Source organism: Rhineura floridana, chromosome 10, assembly GCF_030035675.1.
Source record: "Rhineura floridana isolate rRhiFlo1 chromosome 10, rRhiFlo1.hap2, whole genome shotgun sequence".
NCBI lineage: Eukaryota > Metazoa > Chordata > Lepidosauria > Squamata > Rhineuridae > Rhineura > Rhineura floridana.
In genome coordinates, this window is record NC_084489.1 from 56862028 (window position 1) to 56887172 (window position 25145).

General features: G+C 41.4%; 1 protein-coding gene across 4 annotated transcripts in view; it reads left to right on the forward strand.

Moving 5' to 3' along the window:
- Positions 1–2822: 2822 nt before the first annotated feature.
- STEAP4 (STEAP4 metalloreductase) overlaps positions 2823–25145 on the forward strand; it is a 28323-nt gene continuing 6000 nt past the window's right edge. Inside the window, exons 1-3 of one of the 4 annotated variants that reach the window (XM_061587670.1) lie at positions 2823–2841; positions 2968–3122; positions 24506–24982. In XM_061587670.1, coding sequence (XP_061443654.1) covers positions 24530–24982 — 453 coding nt within the window. In that variant the 5' untranslated portion in view covers positions 2823–2841; positions 2968–3122; positions 24506–24529. Of the gene's footprint in view, positions 2842–2888; positions 3123–17441; positions 17657–24505; positions 24983–25145 lie in introns of those variants that run through there. The other 3 variants (XM_061587672.1, XM_061587671.1, XM_061587669.1) reach the window with 3 other exon arrangements.

The following is a 25145-nucleotide window of genomic DNA, read 5'->3' on the forward strand; positions in this document are numbered from 1 at the left end:
TATTTTAACATAATTCGTACTTGTTTTAACTGTGATGTTTTGTTTCCCCACCCACCCCCAAAAAGCGGATAAAAAGGCACCTACATCAGCCACCTTTGCTGTTGCTGAGAGAAAACAAGAGCTCTTTGCACCTCTCCTCTGCTAGGAATGGAAGGAAGTGTGGGTGTCCAGTCCTGGCATCCAATGAAACGTGGCTATGTTTAAAGGGGCATATTCAATGTAGAACGGGCTGAGCCAATGCAAACACGAACTGAGCAGGAAGAGGAATCAGTCTTTTGTGCATTGTGGATTTTTGAGAGGATATTTGCTGAGACCTTTCGAGGGCACCATGGGAAGTACTGGCAAGCATACTGGTGCCCATGGGTGCTACATTGGTGACCCCTGATTAATCAATAAATCTCTGGATGACTAAATGACATTTTGGGGAGAAATAAAAGATTTCTTAAATTACTACAAAACTAGAGCTAAAATCTCTTTAATCAGTACATAATCAAGAAAAACTTTGGTAGATTCATCAGTGGGTACACATAGCTAAACTTGTGAAAAGGCTGGTGGAATGTGATGCGCCTGAAGCTACTTGACTTCCATTTCTGTCCTATGTCAATGGTAATGTACGACCACCACATATGCATGACTCTGCAAAGGCATCCTCATGTAATACGGTTCTTCCTTGCTTATATTAACAATAAGGGAATGTTGCCCTTAGCCATGGATATGTGATCATCCTTGCATTGCTTTCTTATGTCACAATGGTGGAGTGTAGGATCCATTCTGTTCTTTTTCTTGTGTGTGTTTGTATTGTTAGAAAATTCCACCTGTAATATCCTCTCGTTTACATGGAGGATTCAAAGTGCATTCAGCTGAACACAGAAAGATTTCCCCCTCAGACTTTCATGCTCAGAAACTGAGCTGCTGAGTGAGGCTATGATGGATGAAGGGAATACCTCAACAGGGCTGCATAAGCAATTATCTGATGTGGTGGACACTTCCTCTGTGCAGAAAACCATTTCTTCAGAATGCAGCAGATATGTGCTAAAAATATTGCATTTCTCTTCACTCATCTCTTCTGCATGTAAGTGGGGTGGCACAAAAGTGGCACAGCATATGAGCATCCTCTCAGCAGGGACACTATTTCAGATTTGCATAAAGGCGGGGGGGCAGGCCAAGATTCTCATCAATATTTAAAGGATGCTCTTAGATACATTAAAGATTCTACTGCAATAAGCTGTCTATTTTAAGAGTATTTCATACCTCATAATGATTCTATAATACCATAGATCACTCAGCCCTTTTTTTAAGTAAAAGTCTCATGCCTACAACATGAGAACCTAGTAATTAATTAATTAATTAATTAACTGTTTTAATTATATGTTTTTAAATTGTTGTAACCCACCCTGAGTGGAGGGTGGGAAATAACAACAACAACAACAATAATAAATACAAAGGTCCATTCATTTGTTATTGGCATGGAAAAACTCAGGTTCATCTACCAAGCTTCTTGAGAAACAATGTGACAGTCATTGTGAGAATAACGTGGTATCTCCTTGGGGGAGAAATAAACATGTTGTTTTTTTGTTTGGCTTAACCTTTCACCTTATTAGCCAGACAACTTTACTGTGCTTAGCACTTTTTATATAGCATGCTTTAAAATACTTTAAAATGGGATTCAATGAATAATAATTAGATGGCCAATCACCCCACCAATACCCCACTCTCAGAAATATGGTTGATGTTATACTTTTATTTTATTCTTTTATTCACAATGTGTGTCAAGTGTTCATAGGCATGGTACTCAGGAGCAACAGAACACCAAGAGATAGAGATGGGGGTTAAACATGGCCACAACATTATTGATTCCAGCATATCAGAGTTTGGAGACCAGGCCAGTATCTAACCACTGCTCGCTGGCTGATTCTTCTCCCCAGCTTGCTTGTTGGGCAACCAGGGAGGAGTTGCTAGCATCAGGCCCACCATGGCATGGGCCACACCTGTAGGCCCTGTCAGCAGCTTGAGTGTGTGGCAACTGGCTACACTCCCCGCCACACATACAAACTAGGGCCAGTCTACTGACTGACCTCCAGAATGGGCCCACCTGCAGCCAACTAGGGAGAAGCGCAGCTCTCAGTCCTCGAGCCTACACAGTGGCACAATATGGCCCTGGCACATAAAGGGTACAGCCACAATGTATCAATGGCTTTGTTCTACCTCTGCTGTTGAAGGCACTATGCCTCTGAATGCCAGTTGCTGGGAATCAGAAGTAGGGATGGTCCTGTTGTACTCAGCTTCTGCTTTCAGGCTTCCCACAAGCATCTGGGTAGTCACTATGAGAACAAAGTGTTGAAGTAGATGGGCCACTGGCCTGATCCACCGGGGCTATTCTTATGTCCTTAGAGGTGGCAAGCCAAGACGGGTTATTGTCTTTATTGTAAACTATCCAGAGAACTTTGTGTTATGGAGCAGGTATGCACAGTGCCACAAATAAATAAACAGATGAATAAAATCATCACTCACAATCTAAAACACAGGCTGGCATTGTTCCCGTAGTAGCTACAGCTTCCTTCTTGCATTTTCTTTAAAGCAGCTGAGTTACTGTGAATTGTGTAAAGGCACAGAGTTTGGAAAAGTTACTTTTTTGAACTACAACTCTCATCAGCCCAATCCAGTGGCCATGCTGGCTGGGGCTGATGGGAGTTGTAGTTCAAAAAAGTAACTTTTCCAAGCTCTGCAAAGGCAGATGAAAAGATTACTTGAGCAAGGAGCTGGCAAGGAGCCAGAAGACTGGCACTTGCTAAAAGGCAGAGTAAGCAGCCACAGCTGAACCTCACCCAGGAAAATACCAGGGTAAGGAGTTTCCCTGAAGCTAAGCTCTTGCCGGGAAATTTTGTTTCCCCACTCTCAAGATTACAGGCTTGCAAAATCCTCAGTCTTCTCTCTCTCCCACCTCCCTTTTCTGCCTCTCCCATCCAGATGATAAATGTCCAGGAGTAACAAAGGACTTCCCCACTCTCTTCATAGCAAAGGGAAGCTTCTGCAGTTTCTCCAGCCGGATGTATTAGCAGCTGTAGCCGTACTCAGTAACTGACGGGGGTGGTGGGGAAGCAACCGGCAGCTGAGGGTGCAAGGTAAGTTTCCATTTAAATTGAGAAGTTTGACAAGTTTCTCCATTCCCTGTGGAGGATCCACAAAACTGTTTGTTGAATGTCTCAGTTCGCACCCTCTTTCTTGAATGCGATCTTTTAGAAACAGGCACTTTTTAAAAGTTAGTCTCTGCTGGGCACAGATGTTATGCAATGGCTAGTATGAACTTGTTTCTGCTTTCCTCCTGCTACTGGAAATGCAGAAAAGGGGGGATTTCTCTTTGGTGCCCCTGCAAAATGTCAGTAGCTGATCAAAAAGGGGCATGAAAGGCCAGACCAGACATAGACACAGAGATAACCAAGCATCCTCTGCCCCCCTAAAAAAGTAACTGATTTATTATGGGAAAGATTTCATGGACTAGAGTCCACTTCATCGCATGAATGCAGTATTGCAGACCTTTTAATAGGGATGAATGAATATGTCAGCTTTGGTTTCTCTCCATTTCAGTTCTCCACATTTCCACATCAGTATGCAATTTTTAAAAAAGTCCTCATGGAAATTCAACAGCATTTTAGTGCAATTTTTTCGTAACATGTACATGTTTGCAAGGCAGTTTCCCCCAATATAATGCATTTTGTATGGTATTGTCACTAATCCATGCATTTCTATACACACTTTACCCCAGTATATGCATATTTTGTACACATTATATGTCTGGGTAACTACATTGCAAAATTCGGGGAAGGGCAAATTTGGAAGGATGGCTGTGTTTTGGTTCAGAATCTGTGAATTAGGTAAGTCTGCTTTTACATGCAAGCTGAATTGGATTTCTCTCCCATCCATACCTTTTGAAACAGAAAAAGCCGCTTCCAGGACTGACAAAGCAATTAAGCTATGGGGGGGAAGTCTTAGCATCCCTCTTCCCCATCCCTCATCTCTGGTCCCAATTGCTCCTCCACAGAGCTTGGAAGTAACTAGTTACAAGTAACGAATTGCTTGTAATTCATTACTTTTTTGAGTAACGAGTGGGTAATTCCTTTACATTTTGATTGTAATAGAACTAGGAGTAATTTTATTACTTTTGTGGAGTAACTGTAACGTTTCCAGAATTACTTTTGGGCATTACTTGGGGGGGTAGCAGGGGAAGTCTTCTGCTCCTCTGATTTGTGGATGAAAATCATGTGTCTCAAACTGGGCTTCTGTGCAGTGTCGCTCTTTCCTCATGCTCTGTGGGTGGGTAGGAGGCGACGAGGGAGGAGGCGGAGAGTGAGACGGGGTGGAGTGGAGAAAACAATTATTTAAAAAAACCGTTAGTGGTGGTGAAGAATGGAGTGGAGGGAAAAAGGATCCGGAGGTCAAGAACATGGATAAAGGAGAAGGAGGCAGCAGCAAAATGGAGATAAAGAACTGAGGAGGTGAAAGATGACAACGTGTGTTTGGTGTGTGTGTGTGCGTGTGAATACTGTGTTTGCACTTGGCACACAAAGTGGCCTCCACCACCCTCTCTGGCTACTGTGCTGCATTTGCAGTATTTTAACTTTTTTGCATCTCAGGGGAAAATGTTTGCTTGAGTGAGTGTCCCTTAGTTGGTGGCAGGGCAGGGTCCGGGAAGTGGTTAAGTGAGAGAGATTGTGCTGGCTGGCTGAGTGGGGGGGGGTTGCACTTGGTTTGATGTGCAAAGAACTGAGTAGTGGCCTCAGCCTCCCTCCCCATCACCCTTACCAGCAGAGAAACCAGCATTGCTATCTTATGAATAAAAATAATTATTCTACTACCTCTGTATGTGTTTATTTATTGTTAATGTTGTTTTAGCTACTCAGATGTGCAGCAGCCAAGGCCAGCACCTTGTAGGCTTTTTTGTAAAGTAACTGAAATGTAATTGTAGTGATTACTTCAGAGGAAAAGTAAAGTAATCAGTTACTTTCAGGGCAATTGTAATAGTAATGGTAATTACTACTTTTTGTGCCATGTAACTGTAACTGTAATTTATTACTTTTTAAAATTAATCTTCCAAGCTCTGCCCCTCCAGTTGTGGCTTTTCCTGTTTAAAAAGGGCTGCCAGGATGATGCCATGTATATCTCCCTGCAGGGTCTTCTTTGGCCCTGAAGCTCCTGGAGAATTCCGTTTGCCTTCCCAGCCAACAACAACAAATAAATGCAGCTTTGGCACAGTCACATCTTCCAATATGGGGTACCAGATTTGAAATGTATTCAGGGTGTCTTTCTTATGTGTTTAGTGCAAGGCTCTTCCACTTAACGGTAACGTAAAACCATTACATGTGTGTAATGCAGGTGAAAAGTATCTGATATTTTATTGTCTTTATGAATACCCTCAAACACATTTTGTTTGCCTTTGAGTCAGCCTGATCTTATGCATGTTTACTCAGAAATCAGTCTCATTGTGTTCAATTGGGCTTACTCCCAAATAAATAAGTGGGCTCCTGCTGGGAGGAAAGGCAGGATATATATAAAATAATAAATAAAATAAATAAATAAGTTTGCATAGGACTGGACTGCAGCTGAAATCAGCAGGTCTAAATAAGCATAGGGATATGAGGAGGCATCCTCCTCCATCCCATCCTTGGTTTGTCTCATCAGCACGGTTTCATTCTGCTACAGTTCGCCTCTGCTAAAACCTATGTTATTTGTTTTGCTATCTATGATGGCCAAAACTTACATAATTAACTTCAATGCATTTCAGTGGAAGGGAAATAGCCAAAGCTATGCAGAAAACAACGTTATTATTTTCATCACATTTGCAGACTAAAAATACAATGATAGCGAATACTGCTCGAAATTCACTTAATGATTTCTGGCCCTCAATTCAAACAAGCATGCAAATTGTGCCAGTTTCTACTCTCCATTTCTGACATCTTATCTAATTGAGAGAATATATTTCCCATTAAGCAAGCCAACACAAGCACTGGGGTGCAGTAGGAGGTAACACCTCCCACTGCTGTAATATGATGTGATGACCAAAAGCGGACCCCACACGCTCACTTAAAATTTTGGTGTGCTTTAAATGAACAGTTAATTACTAAATGGTCACTGTTATGTAGAAGTGTATTATAATTTTTATGATATATTATGCCTCATGTGCCATGACTGCCTTGGATCCAAACTTGATTCCCATGAAAATCAATGGGGCTTAAGTTGAACAGTGGTTCACGATACATTGGTTTCAATGGGACCTAAGTGCAATTAGCCTGGTCTAGACCTCACCTATTCTGTTGAAATTGTCAACTTTCTGTCCACTACTCTGAGTCCCTTGAGTATTTGTGGGAAATACGGTATAAAAAACAACTGACTATAACTACTATGCTTACTGTCTTTTTAAAAAAAGGACTAGAAAACCCTATTCACAGGGTCGCCCATAAGTCAGAATCGACTTGAAGGCAGTCCATTTTCATTTCAAGCTAATCCACAGAGGATAGCCCAACAAAGGCTACTAGCTACAATGATTCTGTGCAACCTCCACGTTCAGAAGATGTATGCTGTTGATTACTACTGGCTAGGAGGCAACGACAGGAGAAGGCTATTCCTGTCTTGTTTGTGGGCTTCACAGAGACATCTGGTTGGCACTATGGGAAATGGGATGCTGGACTAGTTGGGCCTTTGGTCTGATCCAGAAGGGCTCTTGTGTTTTTATTTTTACTGCTGGGCACGTAGAGGCAACGGTGGAGACAGTTGGGTCAACATGGTTTGTGGCTGCAGATTAATCACTGATGTCAGTGTTATATACATGCACAAGACACTGCTGCTGCCTGGTCAGCCTGTCCAGTGCCGACCATAGCTTCCCCCTGCCACTAAGGCTCCTCTTGATGCCCAGCCTACTTGTAAGGATGCGGAGGGCAGTGCATCTCCAAATATCACTCTCTCCTTCCGCAATTCCCTGGTCACATCAAGCGATTTAAAGTAGGGGGGAAATGGGGTGGGGCTGAGGGAATGTAAAACCTCATTGACTACCTTGTTAAAGGTAAAAATAAATGCACCTATAACTGAATCTGCAAACAACTCAGTAATTTTAATAGCCTGAATTTTAATTCATTCTTTGTAGCACTATCATTAATTCAAATGAGGCTTACCACTATTGACAGTATTCCATCTCAGCTTTGATATTCCCTGTAATTCTGCAGACTTACACACACACACACACAGAGTCGCCCACAAGAAGTACACTTTTCAGATTGTTGTTTAAAAAAATTAAATGATGCATTGACACAGGAGCTGTGACATTATTCTTAAGAAGGGAAAAGACAAGATATGACCTTTCCAAGCTCCTAGAATGGTTGATAGGGTGATTTAGAATCATTTGAAACAGTAATAGCAAAGAAAGTGCTCCAACTGCATACTAAAATATCTACAAGCAATCTCGAGCTATAGTCAGCATCACTCCGTGCACTAAAAAACACTTAATAAATCCACAGAGCATCAGACCAGAGAGATTCTTGCAACACTGTTTTGCTATGCATAAGTAGATTTTTAACATACCAGTTTCTTGAAAGATATCATCTGGTTATAACACTGTGCAAAGTTGGACAGGAATTTTTTTTGTTGGTGAGGCCTGAAGCGGCCTTTTGTGTTGCACCCTATGTAATTAATTACCTACCTACACACAGTTTCACACATTGCTTTAAACTCCCACATGTATGCACAATGGCTATTATACCACTTGGAAAGGAACAACAGAATTATCAATTTAAACCAGAACTTGGAAGATTACTTTTAAAAAGTAATAAATTACAGTTGCAGTTACATGGCCCCCAAAAGTAGTAATTACCGTTATAATTACAATTGCTCTGAAAGTAACTGATTACTTTACTTTTCCTTCAAAGAAATCACTACAATTACATTTCAGTTACTTTTTAAAAAACCGCCTACAAGGTACTGGCCTTGGCTGCTGCACATCTAAGTAGCCTAAAACAACATTAAAAATAAACACACACATACAGAGGTAGTAGAATAATTATTTTTATTCATAAGATAGCAGTGGTGGTCTCTCCACTGGTAAGGGTGGTGGGGAGGGAGGCTGAGGCCACCACTCAGATCTTTGCATGTCAAACCAAGTGCAACCCCCCCCCTCAGCCAGCCAGCATAATGTCTCTCACTTAACCACCTCCCGGACCCTGACCTGCCACCAACTAAGGGACACTCGCTCAAGCAAACATTTTCCCCTGAGACGCAAAAAAGTTAAAATACTGCAAATGCAGCACAGTAGCCAGAGAGGGTGGTGGAGGCCGCTTTGTGTGCCAAGTGCAAACACAGTATTCACGCGCGCACACACACACACACACACACACACACACGTTGTCATCTTTCATCTCCACAGTTCTTTATCTCCATTCTGCTGCTGCCTCCTTCTCCTCCTTTATCCATGTTCTTGACCTCCAGATCCTTTTCCCCTCCACTCCATTCTTCACCACCACTATCCATTTTTTTAAACAATTGTTTTCTCCACTCCACCCCGTCTCACTCTCCGCCTCGTCACCTCCTGCCCATCCACAGAGCATGAGGAAAGAGCGACACTGCACAGAAGCCCAGTTTGAGACACATGATTTTCATCCACAAATCAGAGGAGCAGACTTCCCCTGCTCCCCCCCCAAGTAATGCCCAAAAGTAATTCTGGAAACATTACAGTTACTCCACAAAAGTAATAAAATTACTCCTAGTTCTATTACAATCAAAATGTAAAGGAATTACCCACTCGTTACTCAAAAAAGTAATGAATTACAAGTAATTCGTTACTTGTAACTAGTTACTTCCAAGCTCTGATTTAAACTGCAGCAAGGTAGATAATAGGATTTGTTTTGTGATGGGAGCATTAAAAACATGGTCAGAATAATGATCAATGACCTGTGCTTTTTAACTTGTTAATTTAGATGTAGGGGTGACCAGTGAGCAATGAGGTAGCCAAGTTTGCTGTTGATACCTAATTGTTCAGGGTGCTTAAAACAAAAAGGACCTGTGAAGAGTTCCAAAAGGATCTATCTAAACTAAGTGAATATGCAGTAAATTGGCAAATGCAATTCACTGAGTGAATATGCAGTAAATTGGCAAATGCAATTCAATGTAATGTAAGCAATGTAAGGAAGTATAAAGTAATGCATATTGGGGGGAGGGAATCCTAAATTTTACATACATGTTAACCAGAGGAAGAACTGGCAATGACTGACTAGGAACAAGACCTTGAGGTTGTAATGGATAGCTCGATGAAGATGTCCATCCAGTGTGTAGCACTTGTGAAATAGGTGAATTCCATGCTAGGGATCATTAGCTGAGGGACTAAAAATAATATGGCCAATATTGTAATGCCATTATACAAATCTATGGTGCGACTGCACTTGGTATACTGTGTACAGTTCTGGTTGCCTCTTCTCAAAAAGTTGGAAAAGGTTCAGAAAACAGAAACCAAAATGATGGTGATGAAGGTGATAGAGCAAATCCCTTATGAGGAAAGGTTACAATATTTGTGGATTTTCAGTTTAAGCAAAACGTGAGTAGGGGAGGACATGATAAAAATGTGTAAAATTATGCATTAAGTGGCAAAAGTGGATAGGAAGAAGTTTTTCTCCCTCCATAATATTAGAACTCGGGGACATTCAATGAAGCAAATATTGGAAGATTCAGGACAGGCAAAAGAAAGTAATTCACACATCACAGTTAAACTATGGAATTTGTTCCCACAAGAGGTAGTGACGGCCACCAACTTGGATGGCTTTAGATTGAATTCATGGAGGATATGGCTATCAATGGCTACTACCACAATAAAAAATATGTTCTCCCTCTACTATCAGAGGCAGTATGTTTCTGAATACCAGTTGCTGGCAATCGCAAGTAAGGAGAGTGTTGTTCCACTCACATTCTGCTTGTAGACTTCCCATAGGCATCTGGTTGGCCCTGGGAAAACAGCATGCCGGACCCAATGAACCTTTGGCCTGATGCGGCAGGGTTTTTATGTTCTTAATGGACTGAGCTGTCTAGCAATGCGGCATCTCCTTCACCATTTTTTTAAACAAAGGAATAGGTTAAAACAAGTTAAGAGGAATGGTTTCAGCATGCTGTTTTCTGCCTCAGTATAGGAGGCCAGATGCTGATTGACGTGCTTTCTAGACAAATCCATAATTAAATGTACAAGTGTGGATATTTACCAGAGATCTCTGTTTTTAGTAACACTGCCCCTTTTGAGTACCCACACATCCTGTTACTTTAGGATGATTCATACTTTACCAGAAGAAAAGGTTAGAGTCATCGGGTGCAAAAGAGCACAAGCCTACTGTACCTGTAGCAGTTTTGCTGAAGACAGAATTTCAACAAATGCAGCAGCTTTTATCATTTCTGCATAAGATCTTCTGCCACACTTTCCTAGTCTAGATGACTTTAAAGGTGCTGGATCCCTGTCCTATTCTGCATTCTATATCAATAAATACTCTCTGACGATTTACAGAGAGTTACCAAATGTGGGGGATGTTCATACATGTGCAAGGTGTGTGTTATCTGTGTGGTAAGTCAACACCTATCACATGTAATTAGAAACAAGATATACACCCATATTGGATACCCCTAATTATTTGAGAACTAGCTTATATTAGTTTATAAATATGCTGCAAGCTGTAATGATTAAGTAGGTTTGACTATTAATTGGTGATAAATTCAATTATTTTATGTCATTTTTCAGGACAAAGCCCTCCCAAAGCAGTTCACATAAACAATGGCCTGGTTCACACATTACTTTAAACAACAGTTGAGCTTAACTATGGTTTAAAGGTGAACATTTAGCATTCTGGTGCATGGGACTAAAACTGAATGGGGATTCACTCTTCCTGCTGCCATAAACTAAGCCCTTGTTTAACATTACTTCCAAACCAAGGCTCATGGTTTGTCTCAGTTTAAAGAAACCATGAACTGTAACCAAGGTTTGTTCTTGGCTTACCAATCATGGTTCATTTGATGGAAGTAAGCCTCACACCCACATTCAGGTGTAATGCTAAGCCAATCAACTGCTTTGTTCACACCAGTGCAACAGGGGAGGGTCAAAGCCAGAGCTTGGAAAAGTTACTTTTTTGAACTACAATTCCCATCAGCCCAATCCAGTGGCCATGCTGTCTGGGGCTGATGGGAGCTGTAGTTTAAAAAAGTAACTTTTCCAAGCTCTGGCTCAAAGTGCCCACAGTTTTAACCCTATGCACCAGCACAATGCATGTTCACTTTAAAACTATAGTTAAAATTAAGTATCATTTGTAAAGTGATGTGAGAATGAGGCCAGGATAGACAACATTCCCCTTACAATTAATTACCCATTTTATCAATATAGCTCTACAATTTACTAACTTCTGTATCAGGGATGGGGAACCTGTGGGCGCTCCAGATGTTGATGGACTACTGCTCCCATCATTCCTGACCATTGGCTATGCTGTCTGTGGTTGACGAGAATTGGAGTCCAACAACTCTGGAGGGCCACAGGTTTCCCATCTCTGACTCCTGTATCCAGGACTCAGCCTCCTCCATCTCCACCCAACTAATCCACCTTTGTGTGGTTTTCATTCAGCCATTCACTTAGAGATCAACAATTCCTCACTTGCCCTGCTTCTTCTAGAAATACTTGTTACTCATGCTGACTGTTGTCTATGGAGGGACGCCCCATTGTTTCTTATCCATCCAAGCTCCGGGTACAGAGCCAAGATCTTCAGTCAGATTTCATTGTTTCTTTCCCGTCTGTGACTTGTCAGATTATGGCTGAAGAATGTTTTTGATCTGAAAGCACAAGAGGCTACATTGTGCTGCAGTCAAAGCCCTGAAGAGCCGCATGTGCACTTGCTGTGGAAAAGCTGGACATACACTTACAGAAATGGCAAAGCACAGGAAGTAAATGGACTTGCTTTATGTGAGCAAACACCTGCTGTCCCAATGAGGAATGGAGAAGTGGTAAATAGCATTTGTTTGTCCTTCTGTACCACATAAAAAATAAATAGGGGGAAAAACTAAGGCCCCATTTGCACTATACATTTAGAGCATTGTTATACCACTTCAAACAGTCATGGCTTTCCCCCAGAGAATTCAGGAAACTGTAGTTTGTTAAGGTTGCTGAGAATTGTTAGGAGACCTTTATTCCTCTCACAGAGCTACGATTCTCAGAGTGGGTTTAGCGGTCAATCTCGTTTCACAGAGACCTCTGGAATAGTAGCTCTATGAGGGAAATAGGGGTCTCCTAACAACTTTCAGCACCCTTCACAAATGACAGCTCCCAAGATTCTTTGGGGGAAGCCATGCTATTTAAAGTAGTCTGATACTACTTCAAATGTATAGCTCAGATGGGGCCTGACATAAAGTTTGATGTCCTTGCCAACTTCGTATTTCAGGGAAGTGGAACCTGCAGCTCTTCAGATGTTGTTGAACTCTAGCTCTCATCAGCCCCAGCCAATGTGGCCAATGGTCAGGAAAGATGGTGGATGTAGCCCAGCAACAACTGGAGGGCTACAGGTTCCCCATTCCAGCTGTGTCTTAATCAGCAGTACATTTTAACAAGTTAAAGAATTGGATGGTGTCTGGTCTGCAACTGACCTTTAAAAGTGCTAATAACTTGGGATGAAGAGAAATGCATCGCTCTCTGGCTATTTTGTTTTCAAGATTAACCTTGTAGTGACCGGCATACATGTCTGGAGGAAATGGCAAAGCAGCTGCATGTGAAAACACAATTGGGGAGGAACAAAATGGCATCCAAGTTTTGTGCCCATCTCAGTAGAATCATGGGCTGCAAGTGGTCATAAGAACAAAAGAAGAGCCCTGTTGGGTCAGACCAAAGGCTCATCTGGTCCAGTTCTTACAGAGGCCAACCAGATGCCCATGGAAAGGAGGACATGAGCACAATAGCAGTCTCCCACGCTGATCCCCAGCAACTAGGATTCAGGTCATATCAACGCCATACATTTGAACCACCCTTTAACAATCGTGGCTTCCCCCAAAGAATACTGGAAGCTGCAGTTTGTTAAAGGTGCTGGGATAATACAGCTCCCACGATTCTTTGGGGGAAGCCATGACTGTTAAAGTGGCATAAGAGTGCTTCAAATGTATGGTGTGGATGTGACCTCAGAGTTCCTCTAATACTGGAGTTAATATAGCCATGATAAACAGTGGCCAGTATAATGTGCAATATAATAAGTATAATGTACAGCCTGACCCTCTGTGAATTTGTCTAATCCCTTTTAAAGCCATCCAAATGGGTAGCCATCACTATATCTTGTGATAGCAAATTCCATAATTTAACTAGGTGCTGTGTGAAGAAGTACTTCCTTTCGTCCATCCTGAATCTTCCCCTGTTCAGTTTCACAGCATGACCCTTGTATTATGAGAGAGAGAGAGAGAGAGAGAGAGAGAGAGTTTTCTCTCTATCCGCTTTCTCCACACATACATATTTGTATATAACTTGGCGCATAGGAAGCTGCCTTATATTGAGTCAGATCAAGTGGTCTGTTGAGCTCAGTTCTGTCTACACTGACCAGAAATAGCTCTCCAGGATTTCAGTCAGGAGTCTTTTCCAGTCCTACCCAAGGATGCCAGGGATTGAAGCTGGGATTTTATACATGCTTTGCATGTGCTCTACCACTGACCTATCTCTGTCCTCAGCGGGGGAGGCCTTGTTGGTCGTGCAGCCTTAGGCTGCTGCCCGGTTGGTGTTGCAGGGCCTTCTTGGTGGTGGTTTCCTGTTTGTGGCATGTGGTTCAGTGCATATGTCTCCCTCATTACTGATATTTAGGAGAAATGTAAAAACATTCCTGTTTATCCAGGCATTTGATGGTTGCTATTGGCCATAGTGACTGTGAAAGTAATAACTGTGAGGTTAGGGGATTGCTTTAAAATGTTTTTAGATGTTCTAAGTGTTTTTAAATGGTTTTAAATGGTTTTAAATATGTTCTTATTTAATTTTAAATTGTACTGTTTTAAATTTTTACTGTTTGCCACCCTGGGCTCCTTTGGGAGGAAGGATGGGATACAAACATCATCATCATCATCACAACTCCCCTTACCCACTTTTTCCTAAACTAAAAAACCCCAAACATTGTAACTTTATTGATTTATTTATGAAATGTATAGACTACATATATAGACTACATTTGTTTATTTATTTATTTGATTTATATCCCGCCCTTCCACCCAGTAGGAGCCCAGGACGGCATCTGTAAGTGCCACAGACCAGCTGAGAAGCAAGTGCTGTGTGCTTCTGTGTGAGTGTGTGTGTGCATGAGAGTGCGGGGTGGCCACACCTACAGCTGACATTTGGTCCCCAAAGGTTGGCCAAGGGTGAATGTGTAAATTTTATTTATTTATTTATTTATTTATTATGCTCGTATACCGCCCCATAGCCGAAGCTCTCTGGGTGGTTTACGGTAAATCTTAAATCTCTTTTGACTTCCCAATCACCACCCTTCAATACCAAGCCTGATCTTGCACTAAATTCAATGTTGTCCCCCTAGGATCAATTCATGCAAGACCTGCAGTAACATAGCTAATATGCAGCTCATTAAGTCTGAGATCTTTGTATGGTTTAGGGGTGGCATTGGAGAAGAGCAAGGCTCTTGTTCCTTGAACAGCTGTGTGGTAGGCAAGAATTTAGCAGGTTAAGTCTTTTCTAGTATGGAAATGAAATTTATGGGGAAGCTTCACTTGTTGACATTGTTCTTGTTTCAATTTATATCCCACCCTTCCTCCTGAAGGAGGTCAGGGTGAAAGACAAATCAATAATAAAATATTAAAAACATTCTAAAAACAGTTAAAAACATTCTCTGCAGCAATGATCTCAGGGGTGCCAGAAAATCAGCCCTCAAATGCCTGGGTACACAGGAACATTTTTAAATTCCTTCTGAACGTCAATAATGAGGGGGAAAGACACACTTCTCAGGTCTTACAGACCGGTATAAGATAGTTCAGGTTACAACAGGAAAGTGCAGCACCAAAAAGACAACTAATTACTTGTGTGTGGCTCCTGCTATATTTTTGGGCCCTCCAGGCCCCTTGCAAAAGAGGATACAAACTTGCATAAAACACAAAATGTCTGCAAATTTTATGCACGTGTGTCCTCTGTTGTGAGTGGGGCAGAGGGCTAATTTCCACATACAGTATGTTGGTTCCTCTGTAAGAATGCTTTGCTATTGTTGCTGTTTCCTTTTACCTCCAGCATGAGTTTCTGTTTATGTTACACGTTCTTACGCAATACCTTACACTGCTAAGTGCTAAGAGCAGATTGCAGATTGCGTTTTTGCCGACACTTTACCGTCACTAGCTGGCAACAAGACCCAGTTGCAACATCAAGCAAACTACTGTTCAGTGTAAAGCTATAGCCAGAGGTGTTGTTTTAGCTGCTTGGCATAACGGTCACTAGATTCTGCCATGACCTAGGGCATGTCACTCAGGCCTGTACTGTACTGCTAGCAGTAATGAAGTACACTGCAACTCATACTCTAACGTTATGCTGAACACTGTGGCTTGCACTGAGATCTGCATTTAACAATTACCAGCCTATCATAAGCAGAATCTTAGCTAAAACCTAGTAGATAGGGCTGAGGGAGAAATTCAGTTCAGTTTGAATTTTAATGCAAACCTCAATTCCTTAAACAAAATGCAAACAAAAACACAGCTATCCTTTGAAATTTGCACTTCTAAATTTGCTATGCAGGTCTCCAACAACAACAAAAAAGTGTACAAAAATGCTACATTGGGGAAAATGTCCATAGAAATCCATATATTCAAATAACACAGAAAAATGCATTATATTGGGGAAAACAATACGAAAATGCCTATGTTAGGTAAGATTGGAATGCAACAACTATCAACCAGTTGCTAAACACTCAATTTTGGAGTAAGGTGGTAGAAAGGATCCTGGGAGAGCAACTACAGGTGTTTCTGGAGGAGACGGATTATCTAGATCCATTTCAATCTAGGTTCAGGCCTGTCTCCACCGTTGAAACTTCCAGCATTTTATAGGCTCATTTCTAATTCACTGTGCGGTTGACTGGACTGGATTAACGCTTGATACATTTAGACCCTGAACAGTTCAACAACCCTGGAAATGCAAAGAAAACAACTCAACTTTTAAGCCTGGTCTTATGTATTTATGGGAACAGGTTGAGGCAGTGAGATTTGCAGCTCTTTCAGTAGTTTGTTATGATTTAGACAACATTAGGCACATATTTTTAGCCCCCTGCTTCATAGTTCTCAAGAACCTCCAGGCAGCTTTAGTGTTCTCCTGATAAAAGGCAGAGATGTGCGGAGCAGAATAGCAGTGCATTCTCAGTGGGAGGATTTATCACCTCTAACAATTCGTTTTATCTGCTGTGTCAAAATTCGTGGCACAGAATCTTTTGTCTGAAAGTAGAAGAACCTCATTTCCTTAAAAAATAAATTATACTGATAATTTAATACATTACCATCCAGTCCCTTTGATTCTTCCTGTTTATTTCCATAATAGAACCCATAGTAGAACAATCTTGTAATTCATTGTTTTTTATTTGAGTTCGGTACTTATTTCCCAGATGTAGCAATACTGGAAAAACATAACAGGGTATTAATGAAATAAGAAAAAGGAAAAAATGTGGGGATTTTTTCCCTAGTCTGAACAATAAAATGCAGCTTACTTTATTTTGACAAATAGGATGAAAAACATGCATCTGGGAAAAGTTAAGAAATGTATACATAAGCAAGACTAGATTAGGGCACCATCTACATTACACATTTGAAGCACTATTATACCACTGTGAACAGCCATGGTTTCCCCCAAAGAATCCTGGGAACTGTAGTTTGTTAAGGGTGCTGAGTAGGGTTGCCAGGTCAGAAGCATCCCAAAGCCTGAGATTTCAGGGGCGGACTCAACTAATGTCACAGCGGCGGGCCCTAGTGATGTCATTGAGCATGATATATTAAGCATCAACCACAGTTGCTTGGAGCATACAATTCAAACAAAAAAATTTCACTGATTGGAAAGTAAGATAGAAATCTTAGCTAAAAGATAAAGCCTAGGTAGGGAACATTTAATCTAGCCTACTTGCTTCTGGGAAGAAGGGTTTAAGTGCCTCAGGCTAGGCCAGTCACCAGGAGGCCATTGTAGGAAGAAAGGAGCCTAGTGTTGTGATGTTAAATGGGAGCACTCAGGAGTAAAGATGGATGTCCCTGAAGGCTGCAATTCGTAACACACTTACTAAGCCGCATAGAGCAAAACAGGAATTACTTCTGAGTAGATGTGGTTTGGATTGTGCTGTTGATAAAGCTTGAATAGGGATCCTCTGCAAACATATCCATATCCAAGCAGGGTTGGCAACCCCCTGCCTGGAATGCCCTGACCATACCCTACATGGCTGCTCCAAATTTCTTTACAGATTTGACCCTTCACTTCAGAAAGAGGTTTCAGAAATGAATAAGAGTAAGAAGATTCTCTGTCTTTTTTTGTCTACCTTGTGGGCTGCTATAAACTCACTTTGACAGCCAACCCAGTTCCAGTGAATAATGATTAAAAGAGAGAAAACACACATGTTTGGATCTACCTTCACAGACAGCAGCTTGGGAACAACAACAATTGCAGCCACACTTCCCAGTATGTGAATTCTCTTTTACCAGTATTGAGTAAGAAACAAATAATCATGCAACCAATAAACTGCATCATCAGTGGGTTCAGTGGGTTCAAGGGGGTTGAGCTGAGTGCATGGAACTGTTGTTGCTTCTATGGATGTAAGGGAGTGAGGTTAAAGGTAAATGAAATGCAAACAGAAAAAGAAAAACAAAAGACAGTGATGATTTCCTAAATGCAATACCATACCAACCACAACAGGTTTCTTATGAATAAGACAGAAAACTCAGCATCCCACAACCAGTCAGGGTTCCTAACCAAAACTAAAAAAATCCTAGCAGCCAGTCAGACAAGGTCACGAAATTCCCATGCAGCAAAACCTGACCTAGGGATTGCAGTTAGTGCAGAATGCTGTGGCACAATTGCTGACAAGAATATCAGCTCATAATACCTCTGCACTTGTTGCCGAGTTGCTACCAGGCCAAGTTCAAGGTGTGCTTTCCATGCTACGGATGCCACATAGTACTTGTTCTGCTCTTGTAAGAAATCAGTCCTTTAGTGTGGCAGTACCTACCCTTTGGAACTCCCTGCCTATTGACATTAGGCAGATGCCTTCATTGTACTCTTTTCAGCACCTACTGAAAACATTTTTGTTTAGGCAAGCCTACCCAGGCATGTAGAAGCTATTATGTTTTTTTATCTGTTTTTAACTCACTGTTGGTTTTATTATTTTGAATGTTTTTAAATACCTGTATTTAACTGTTTTTGCCAACTGTTTTTTGTTTTTATTGTTTTTATTGCTTCTGTAAACCACGTTTGAGTTTTTTTTTAAATAAAGCAGTATATAAATGTTGTAAATAAAATACATAAATAACTTTTGGAGTCACTGTGGCCCTTGGGTCTCTTTCCACTTTTAGGAACAAAAGAATCTACCTTATACAGACTCAGGCCATTTGATACCATCTAGCTCAGTACTGATCACACAGACTAGCATTGGCTCTTCAGGATTCCAGGCAATAGTTTTTCCAGAAATTGCATTTTGGACTTTTACATACAAAGCATATGGCCTGCCATGGAGCTACAGCCCTTTCCCTGTTTAAAAAAGTATATTTTAACATTGTTCTTTTCAATTACCTAGGGCAGATCCACACCATCCATTCAAAGCACATGAAACACACATCTGAAGCACATGAATCCCACCAAAGAATCATGGGAACTCTAATTTGTTAAGGGTAGTGGGAACAATAACTGTGAGGGGGAAACTACACTTCCCAGGATTCTTTGGGGGAAGTAATGCTCCGTAAATGCGAATTGGATGTGCTTTAAATGTATTGAGTGGATCTACTTAATAAACTTTGCCTGCATGTAAATCTTTTTAATTGATTTTTTAAAAACAGAAATGAGCTATAAAGTTTACTGGGTGACCATAGGCTATTCACCATCTCTCAGCCTAATCTGCCCCTCAGGATGAAAACAATAGAGGGGAACCATGACAACCAAAGGGAGAAGGGAACACTTAAAATGAAGAGGAAGTAATTATGTACAAGCATAGTATGAAATCAAATATTTATTGGGACATAATATGAAGAAATATTTATATAAGCATGACTGTCAAAGATGTTTATTATTTACAAAACCTATAAAGATATTTGTAGTGCAATCCTATGATTGTTTGCTCAGAAGTAAGTCCCAATGTATTCACTAGGACTTACTCAAACAGGGAAGCGTGCACAGAACTGCAGCCTCACCTGATAAGGAACACTCATCCAACCCAAAATTCAGAATCATGCCACTTTAAGCTGTTTTGCAACTGTTTATACTTTTATGGTTATTGGATTTTAAAGGGATTTATTTCTTGTTGTGAGCTGCCTTGGTTTCCAATCAGCAGCCCTACCTCACAGGGTTGTTGGGAAGACTCCATAAACACACACACACATACACACACTGGAGATGTAAAAATGCATAGACCCCATATAATAGTTTGTCACAACCAGTTGGTCATTGCAGAACATTTTTTTAAACATCAGTATTACTTTCTTACATAATAAAAGCAGTGATACCTATGTAAGCCCTGCCTAGTTGCTTTAAAAATAGGATTGGAGAGGGAGAGAAAGATTTACAACACAAGCACAATCCTTTCCTATGTTCATTCAAAAGTAGGGTTACCAGGTTCCTGGCCTGAGAGGCTGGGCCTGGCAACTAAGAGGTCTTCTGTATCTTTAAAAGTTGTGCAGCGAGAAGGGAGAATTCCACCTTGTGGTTTTTCCTATTACAGGGTTGCAAGAACACCTGCACTTGGCTGACTTTCTCTTCTCCTAAAGAGACAGGATCAGTCTCAGGCCCTGAACCTGGCAACCCTATTTTAAAAAGCTTTAATATTTTTTAGTATAAGCACTTATGAAAATTGCAGATGGCAGGCATCTTAGAAGACGCATTCCATCTTCATTCTCACATAGGAGGAAAGGCCTCTTTGAAAATGGTTCCTGCTGCAACATATACACAGTATGTTCAAAAAACAAAGGCTTGAATCTGAAGACATGACTGCGGGATTCCACTTGTGCAACAGGGCTTTCCTGCACCCTTCTCCTGCAGCCTCCTGTGCCATCCAAAATGTGGCTTTTGAGTTGGGGGACCCTCCAGAATGGCACTGGATGGGATGGGATGGGATGGGATGTGGAGACTGTAGTGAGGTGAGGGGAACGGTGAAAATGAGGAGACACTTTGCAGCAGTGAGGCATATAGCCTTCCATTTGCACAAGAGAGTCTTTGGATCTAAGCCAAATAAAGTATTTTCTTCTTCTTTAGACCTACTTTTTAGACATGTGAAAATTTACCCAGATTTAATCACTGAGGACAGTCCTAAACTGTATTCCCCCGGCCACTATATTCCACCCTCCCCCCCCCCGTTTTGGTGGGAAACAGAAAGATGACAGAGCCATAGTTAGGAAAAATATAGTGCACAGTAAATGCTGTTTCACTTATTTGTTGAAAAAAACAAATATATTTCTTTAGTCGTCCCTTTTTCCAGCAGCCTATAAAGCCAGGCTGATGTGAAAAAACACAAAACAATAAAGTTCTAAAACAAACCCATACTGCCATCTAGCGGCCAAGTAGACTATCAACACACCTAAAGAGGTGGTTATATGTTAAGCTAAAGTTTACTAGGGGTATTTATTTCAACAAAATGTCCTCAACTAGGGAGGTGGTGTGATTGTTTGCGTTCTCTTAGTTGGTATAGAAAAAGCTGTTGTAAAGAAGCTGGTTTTTTGTTTGTTTGCTTTTTGTTTTCAAGTCTAGGTATTGCTAACAAAGTAAGACACATTCATAATTCCATTGGCCCTCATTCTAAAAGTAATTCTAGCAGCCTACCAATTTTGAAGTTTCTTTTTTGGGGGGGATAGTGACATCACTGGAAGTAGACCTACACACAAAAAGCATTTCATTGCCATATGTAACATGGGGTTGCAGTTGAGGCTGTCCCATTAGGGCAAATGGGTTGCTGCTCCACCAGTCCCAGTCTGCTCTCAGCCATCTTCCACCAGTCTGCCTTCTGACTTAGGGCACATCCACACGGCGATTTAGTGTGTGTGTGTGTGGTGCTACTTGCATCCCTTGCAATTCGCATGGTTCACATGACACTGCAGGCAAGCAGAAGTTAGAACACAGTTTTCCCCTTTAAATCCATATCAACCCAATCCAATTATAATGCAGAAAGGAAACACAGTCTCAGCTTTGCTGTGCTTCATGTAGGCTCTTTGCTTCAATATTTTTTTAGTGGGTGGGCTCTCTTATGCCCCATCACTGGCTCCCCCTTTCTTTACCACTTGCAAAAGCTGCAGCAGCTGCTGCCTGCTTTAACTTTCACACACTCCCTCCTCCAATCAGTTTCATATAGTTTCATGTCAATTGCACCCCAACCCTCTCACAGCTCCAGCTGGGAAAGGCCTGCAATTGACAAGAAACAATGAAACTGACAAAAAAACCCTCCCCTTCTCCATTAGTAATATCCATACTCCTACTCTGGAGGGAGTAAGCATGTAAATTTGGGTCCAGGGCCAAAAGGAAACAGCGATACTAAACCTTTCCAGAGTAACACCAACTAGTGTGAATGGAAAACAGCAGATTGGAAGGTAGGAAGTGTGAACCTTGCAAATCTATCGCAAAGGCAAAAGCTGCGTCTTTAATACTAAGTTTAACTCCCATATGAATGAGCCCTCACATTCAGTTTCAGGGGGTGGCCCTGGCTGTCAGCTTCCTCCTCCTCAACTTCATTAGTGCTGTAGAACTCAGCAGGGAGGGAGATGGGGACAAAATGAGAATTAGTTGGCTCTGCCTGTCATTGGCTCTGGCCCGGCCTCTTGGGTTCCCTTCCTTGCTTCCTTGCTTCCTTCCTTCCTTCCTTCCTTCCTAATGGTCACCAAGCTACCACTGTGGGGTTGTAAATGTAATATGTATTAATTTTAAACTTCTTTTAACCTTGAAGTCTCATCATAATTTTGCTTTTTTGCCTCTCTGGATCTGCACCTCAGCTAGCACTAATTTTGTTAAATGTACCAGTCATGGTGGTTGTATGCAAGGCAGCATGCCTGCGAATTAGTACTGTGTCCCCAAATTCTCCCATTTCCCCACCCTTAATATTTCCCACCAGTTAATGAGAAAAGAACTTGCATTCAAAAATTGGCCAAGAGGAGAGATAATTTTGGTGAAATTCTCAGGGTGGGGTGCAGGGTTTTTGTCATACTCGCTTTGCTTTTGAGGTGGCCAAGGTATTCACTTTATAGCCTTATAGCCTTTATAACCTTGATGTGCCCACACATCAGTTAAAGCCCAGGGGAAGAGATTGTGAGGTAACTCCTCCCATGGGGCTTTGTTGGATCAGGAAGCGTAGGCAGCCAGGGAGGTTGGGGAGTGCTGGAGAAATGTTTACTGGAAAGAAACACACACATTAAAAAAAAAACACCACCCTTCGCTACCTCTCAGTGATAAGGTAAGCTCAAAAATCTACACCCACCAACATTCTAAAGCAATCTAAAGTGCCCTAAGAATGAGGTGGGGAAAAATGGAAGCCCTGTTTTGCAGGTTAAGAAAACTTTCAGCAAATTGGACGACAGATTTTGGCACAGCTCTACTCTGAGGATCAGTTGCTGGGGAACAATGGTGGGAGAGTGTGGTTGCCTTTATGGCTCCCTGGTGGGATTCCCAGAGGCTTCTGGCCGGCCACTGTGGGAAACAGGATACTGGGTTACTTAGGCCTTTGGTATGACCAGATGTTCTTAAACTTTGGAATTGGCCATTGCCATCACCAGAAGCTAGAGATCATAAGTGGGAGGTAGTGGGAGGACGAAGACGACTCATTAAAACTTTGATACTTTAAATTGTTTCAGTGAACAAAGGACATAGCTATTCTTGCACTGGTTCTGCTGCTGATATCATACTTGTAACCGTCTGTGAAACTGCAAGCTTAATTTGCAAACTTGTGAATTGGACAATTTGGATAGACTAAAATCCTGTTTATGGATCAGGTCTGTAAAATTGTTCATTATTACAGGCATGATTTCCCTATAGAACCCTTTGAACTTTGCATCCTTTTATTTCTTCCATGCACTTTAAAAGTCACTGGGGAATATTTTTGAGAGAGAAAACCATTTGCTTTATGTTTTTTTTAAAAAAAATCCCCTTCAGGGAGAAAAGAAGCTTAGCAAAATGAAGCGAAGGTATATATGTAATGAGCCCAGGTTCTGGGAAAGAAAAGATTCTCTGAGCTCTGATAAAAACAACAAATCCATGTAAACATTATTCATGATTCACAAGGCTGAAGTTCCACACAGATATTGCCCGCTCCAAAACAAAATCTACACATAGTTTTGCAATGAGGTATATGAGGAGGTAAAAGCAGAGATTAAATTCAGAGCAAGATGCCATGTAACTGAAACATCTCTTGTGTGTTGTGTCAAATCCCAGGAATATCTGCATAAGGGAAGTCTGCAGAATTTATATCCACTAGAATATCTTGGAAAATTTTTCTAACATGGCTGGTCTGCTGCATGGTCTAACACGCCAGAGAGTGAATTCAAACAATGCAGTGAAATTGCCTAAGCAGCATCCTCTGGGAGGTCTAGTTTCAGTTCTTCTAAAGTTAACTTTGCAAAATGCATTGCTGTACCGTAAGGAGACAAATATAAAAAAAGGACTCTCCACAGGCTACACCTCCTCCTCAGTCACATACCTCACCAGCCCTACTTTGCACCCTCCTTTAGTGTTTTTGCCTGACTGTGTCCTTGAACTCTGATAGCGCCTTTTGTTTGACTGGATGGAGGATAGAGAGGGATATGTATATATAAAATTAGCCTACAAAGGCAAATATTACATTCATTTTCTCCGCCCATTTTTGCCTCTGGCCCTGCCCACCTCTGGCATGTGGCCCTCAGAAAGCTGCCCAGAAGGGAATGTGGCCTTCAGCCTGAAAAAGTTTGCTGGTTTATCCCTCTCCCTCCCTAGCTGTGATTCCCCACCCCCCAAAAAAATCCCCACACATCTACAAGGATTAGTAAAAACAATTCCTCCTCTACGTTCTTCACTTGTGTGATGAAATGGTGTTTGTGTGTGTGTGTAATTTTATACACCACATTAAAAACAAAGCCAACCCCCCCACTATTGATTGTGTTACATTTGCATTACTTCAAATGCCAGCAGGAAACAGGATGAATGACAGTGATCTCACGTGACCCTTCATGCTGATATGTAAATCACAGAGCAACTATCAACTGAGGAAGGTGGTCTTTGTGCAATACCAACTTGTACTGAGAATTAGACTGAGTTATTTTATTCCTGTCAGATGCCGATATGAGACTTAACATGTACATTCTTGTATGTTAGTAGGTGACATCATACCTGCCCATTATGGAGAAGAACAGCACAATGATTCTACTTACTTCAGATGTACCTAACAAGAAGGAGACTGTGTGTATTTTTGGAACAGGAGATTTTGGAAGATCACTAGGATATAAAATGATGCAATGTGGCTATTCTATAGTGTTTGGAAGCCGAAGCATTCAGGCTCCTGGACTGATCCCTGAAGGAGCCACAGTGCTACCATATGCAGAAGCTGCAGAAACATCTGACGTTATCATTTTAGCAGTCCAAAGAGTACATTACAGCTTTCTTGAAAACCTAGGGGACATTCTTCGTGGGAAAGTGCTAGTGGATGTGAGCAACAACCTCAAAATGAACCAGTACCCCGAATCCAATGCTGAATATCTTTCTTGGCTGGTGCCAAGGAGCAAGGTGGTGAAAGCATTTAACACAGTGTCAGCATGGGCTCTGCAGTCAGGTGCGCTGGATGCAAGCAGGCAGGTAAGGACATCTCTGGGGCAAAAGATGCTCACATTTAAAGGGAAACAAAAGATGACAGTCCTATTCCATTTTCCATATTTTCACTCAGCAAATGCTAAAATGTTTATTCCTAACTCAGAGACTTTCTAGGCAAAGTGTTTATCACATGAGATAAAATTCTTTC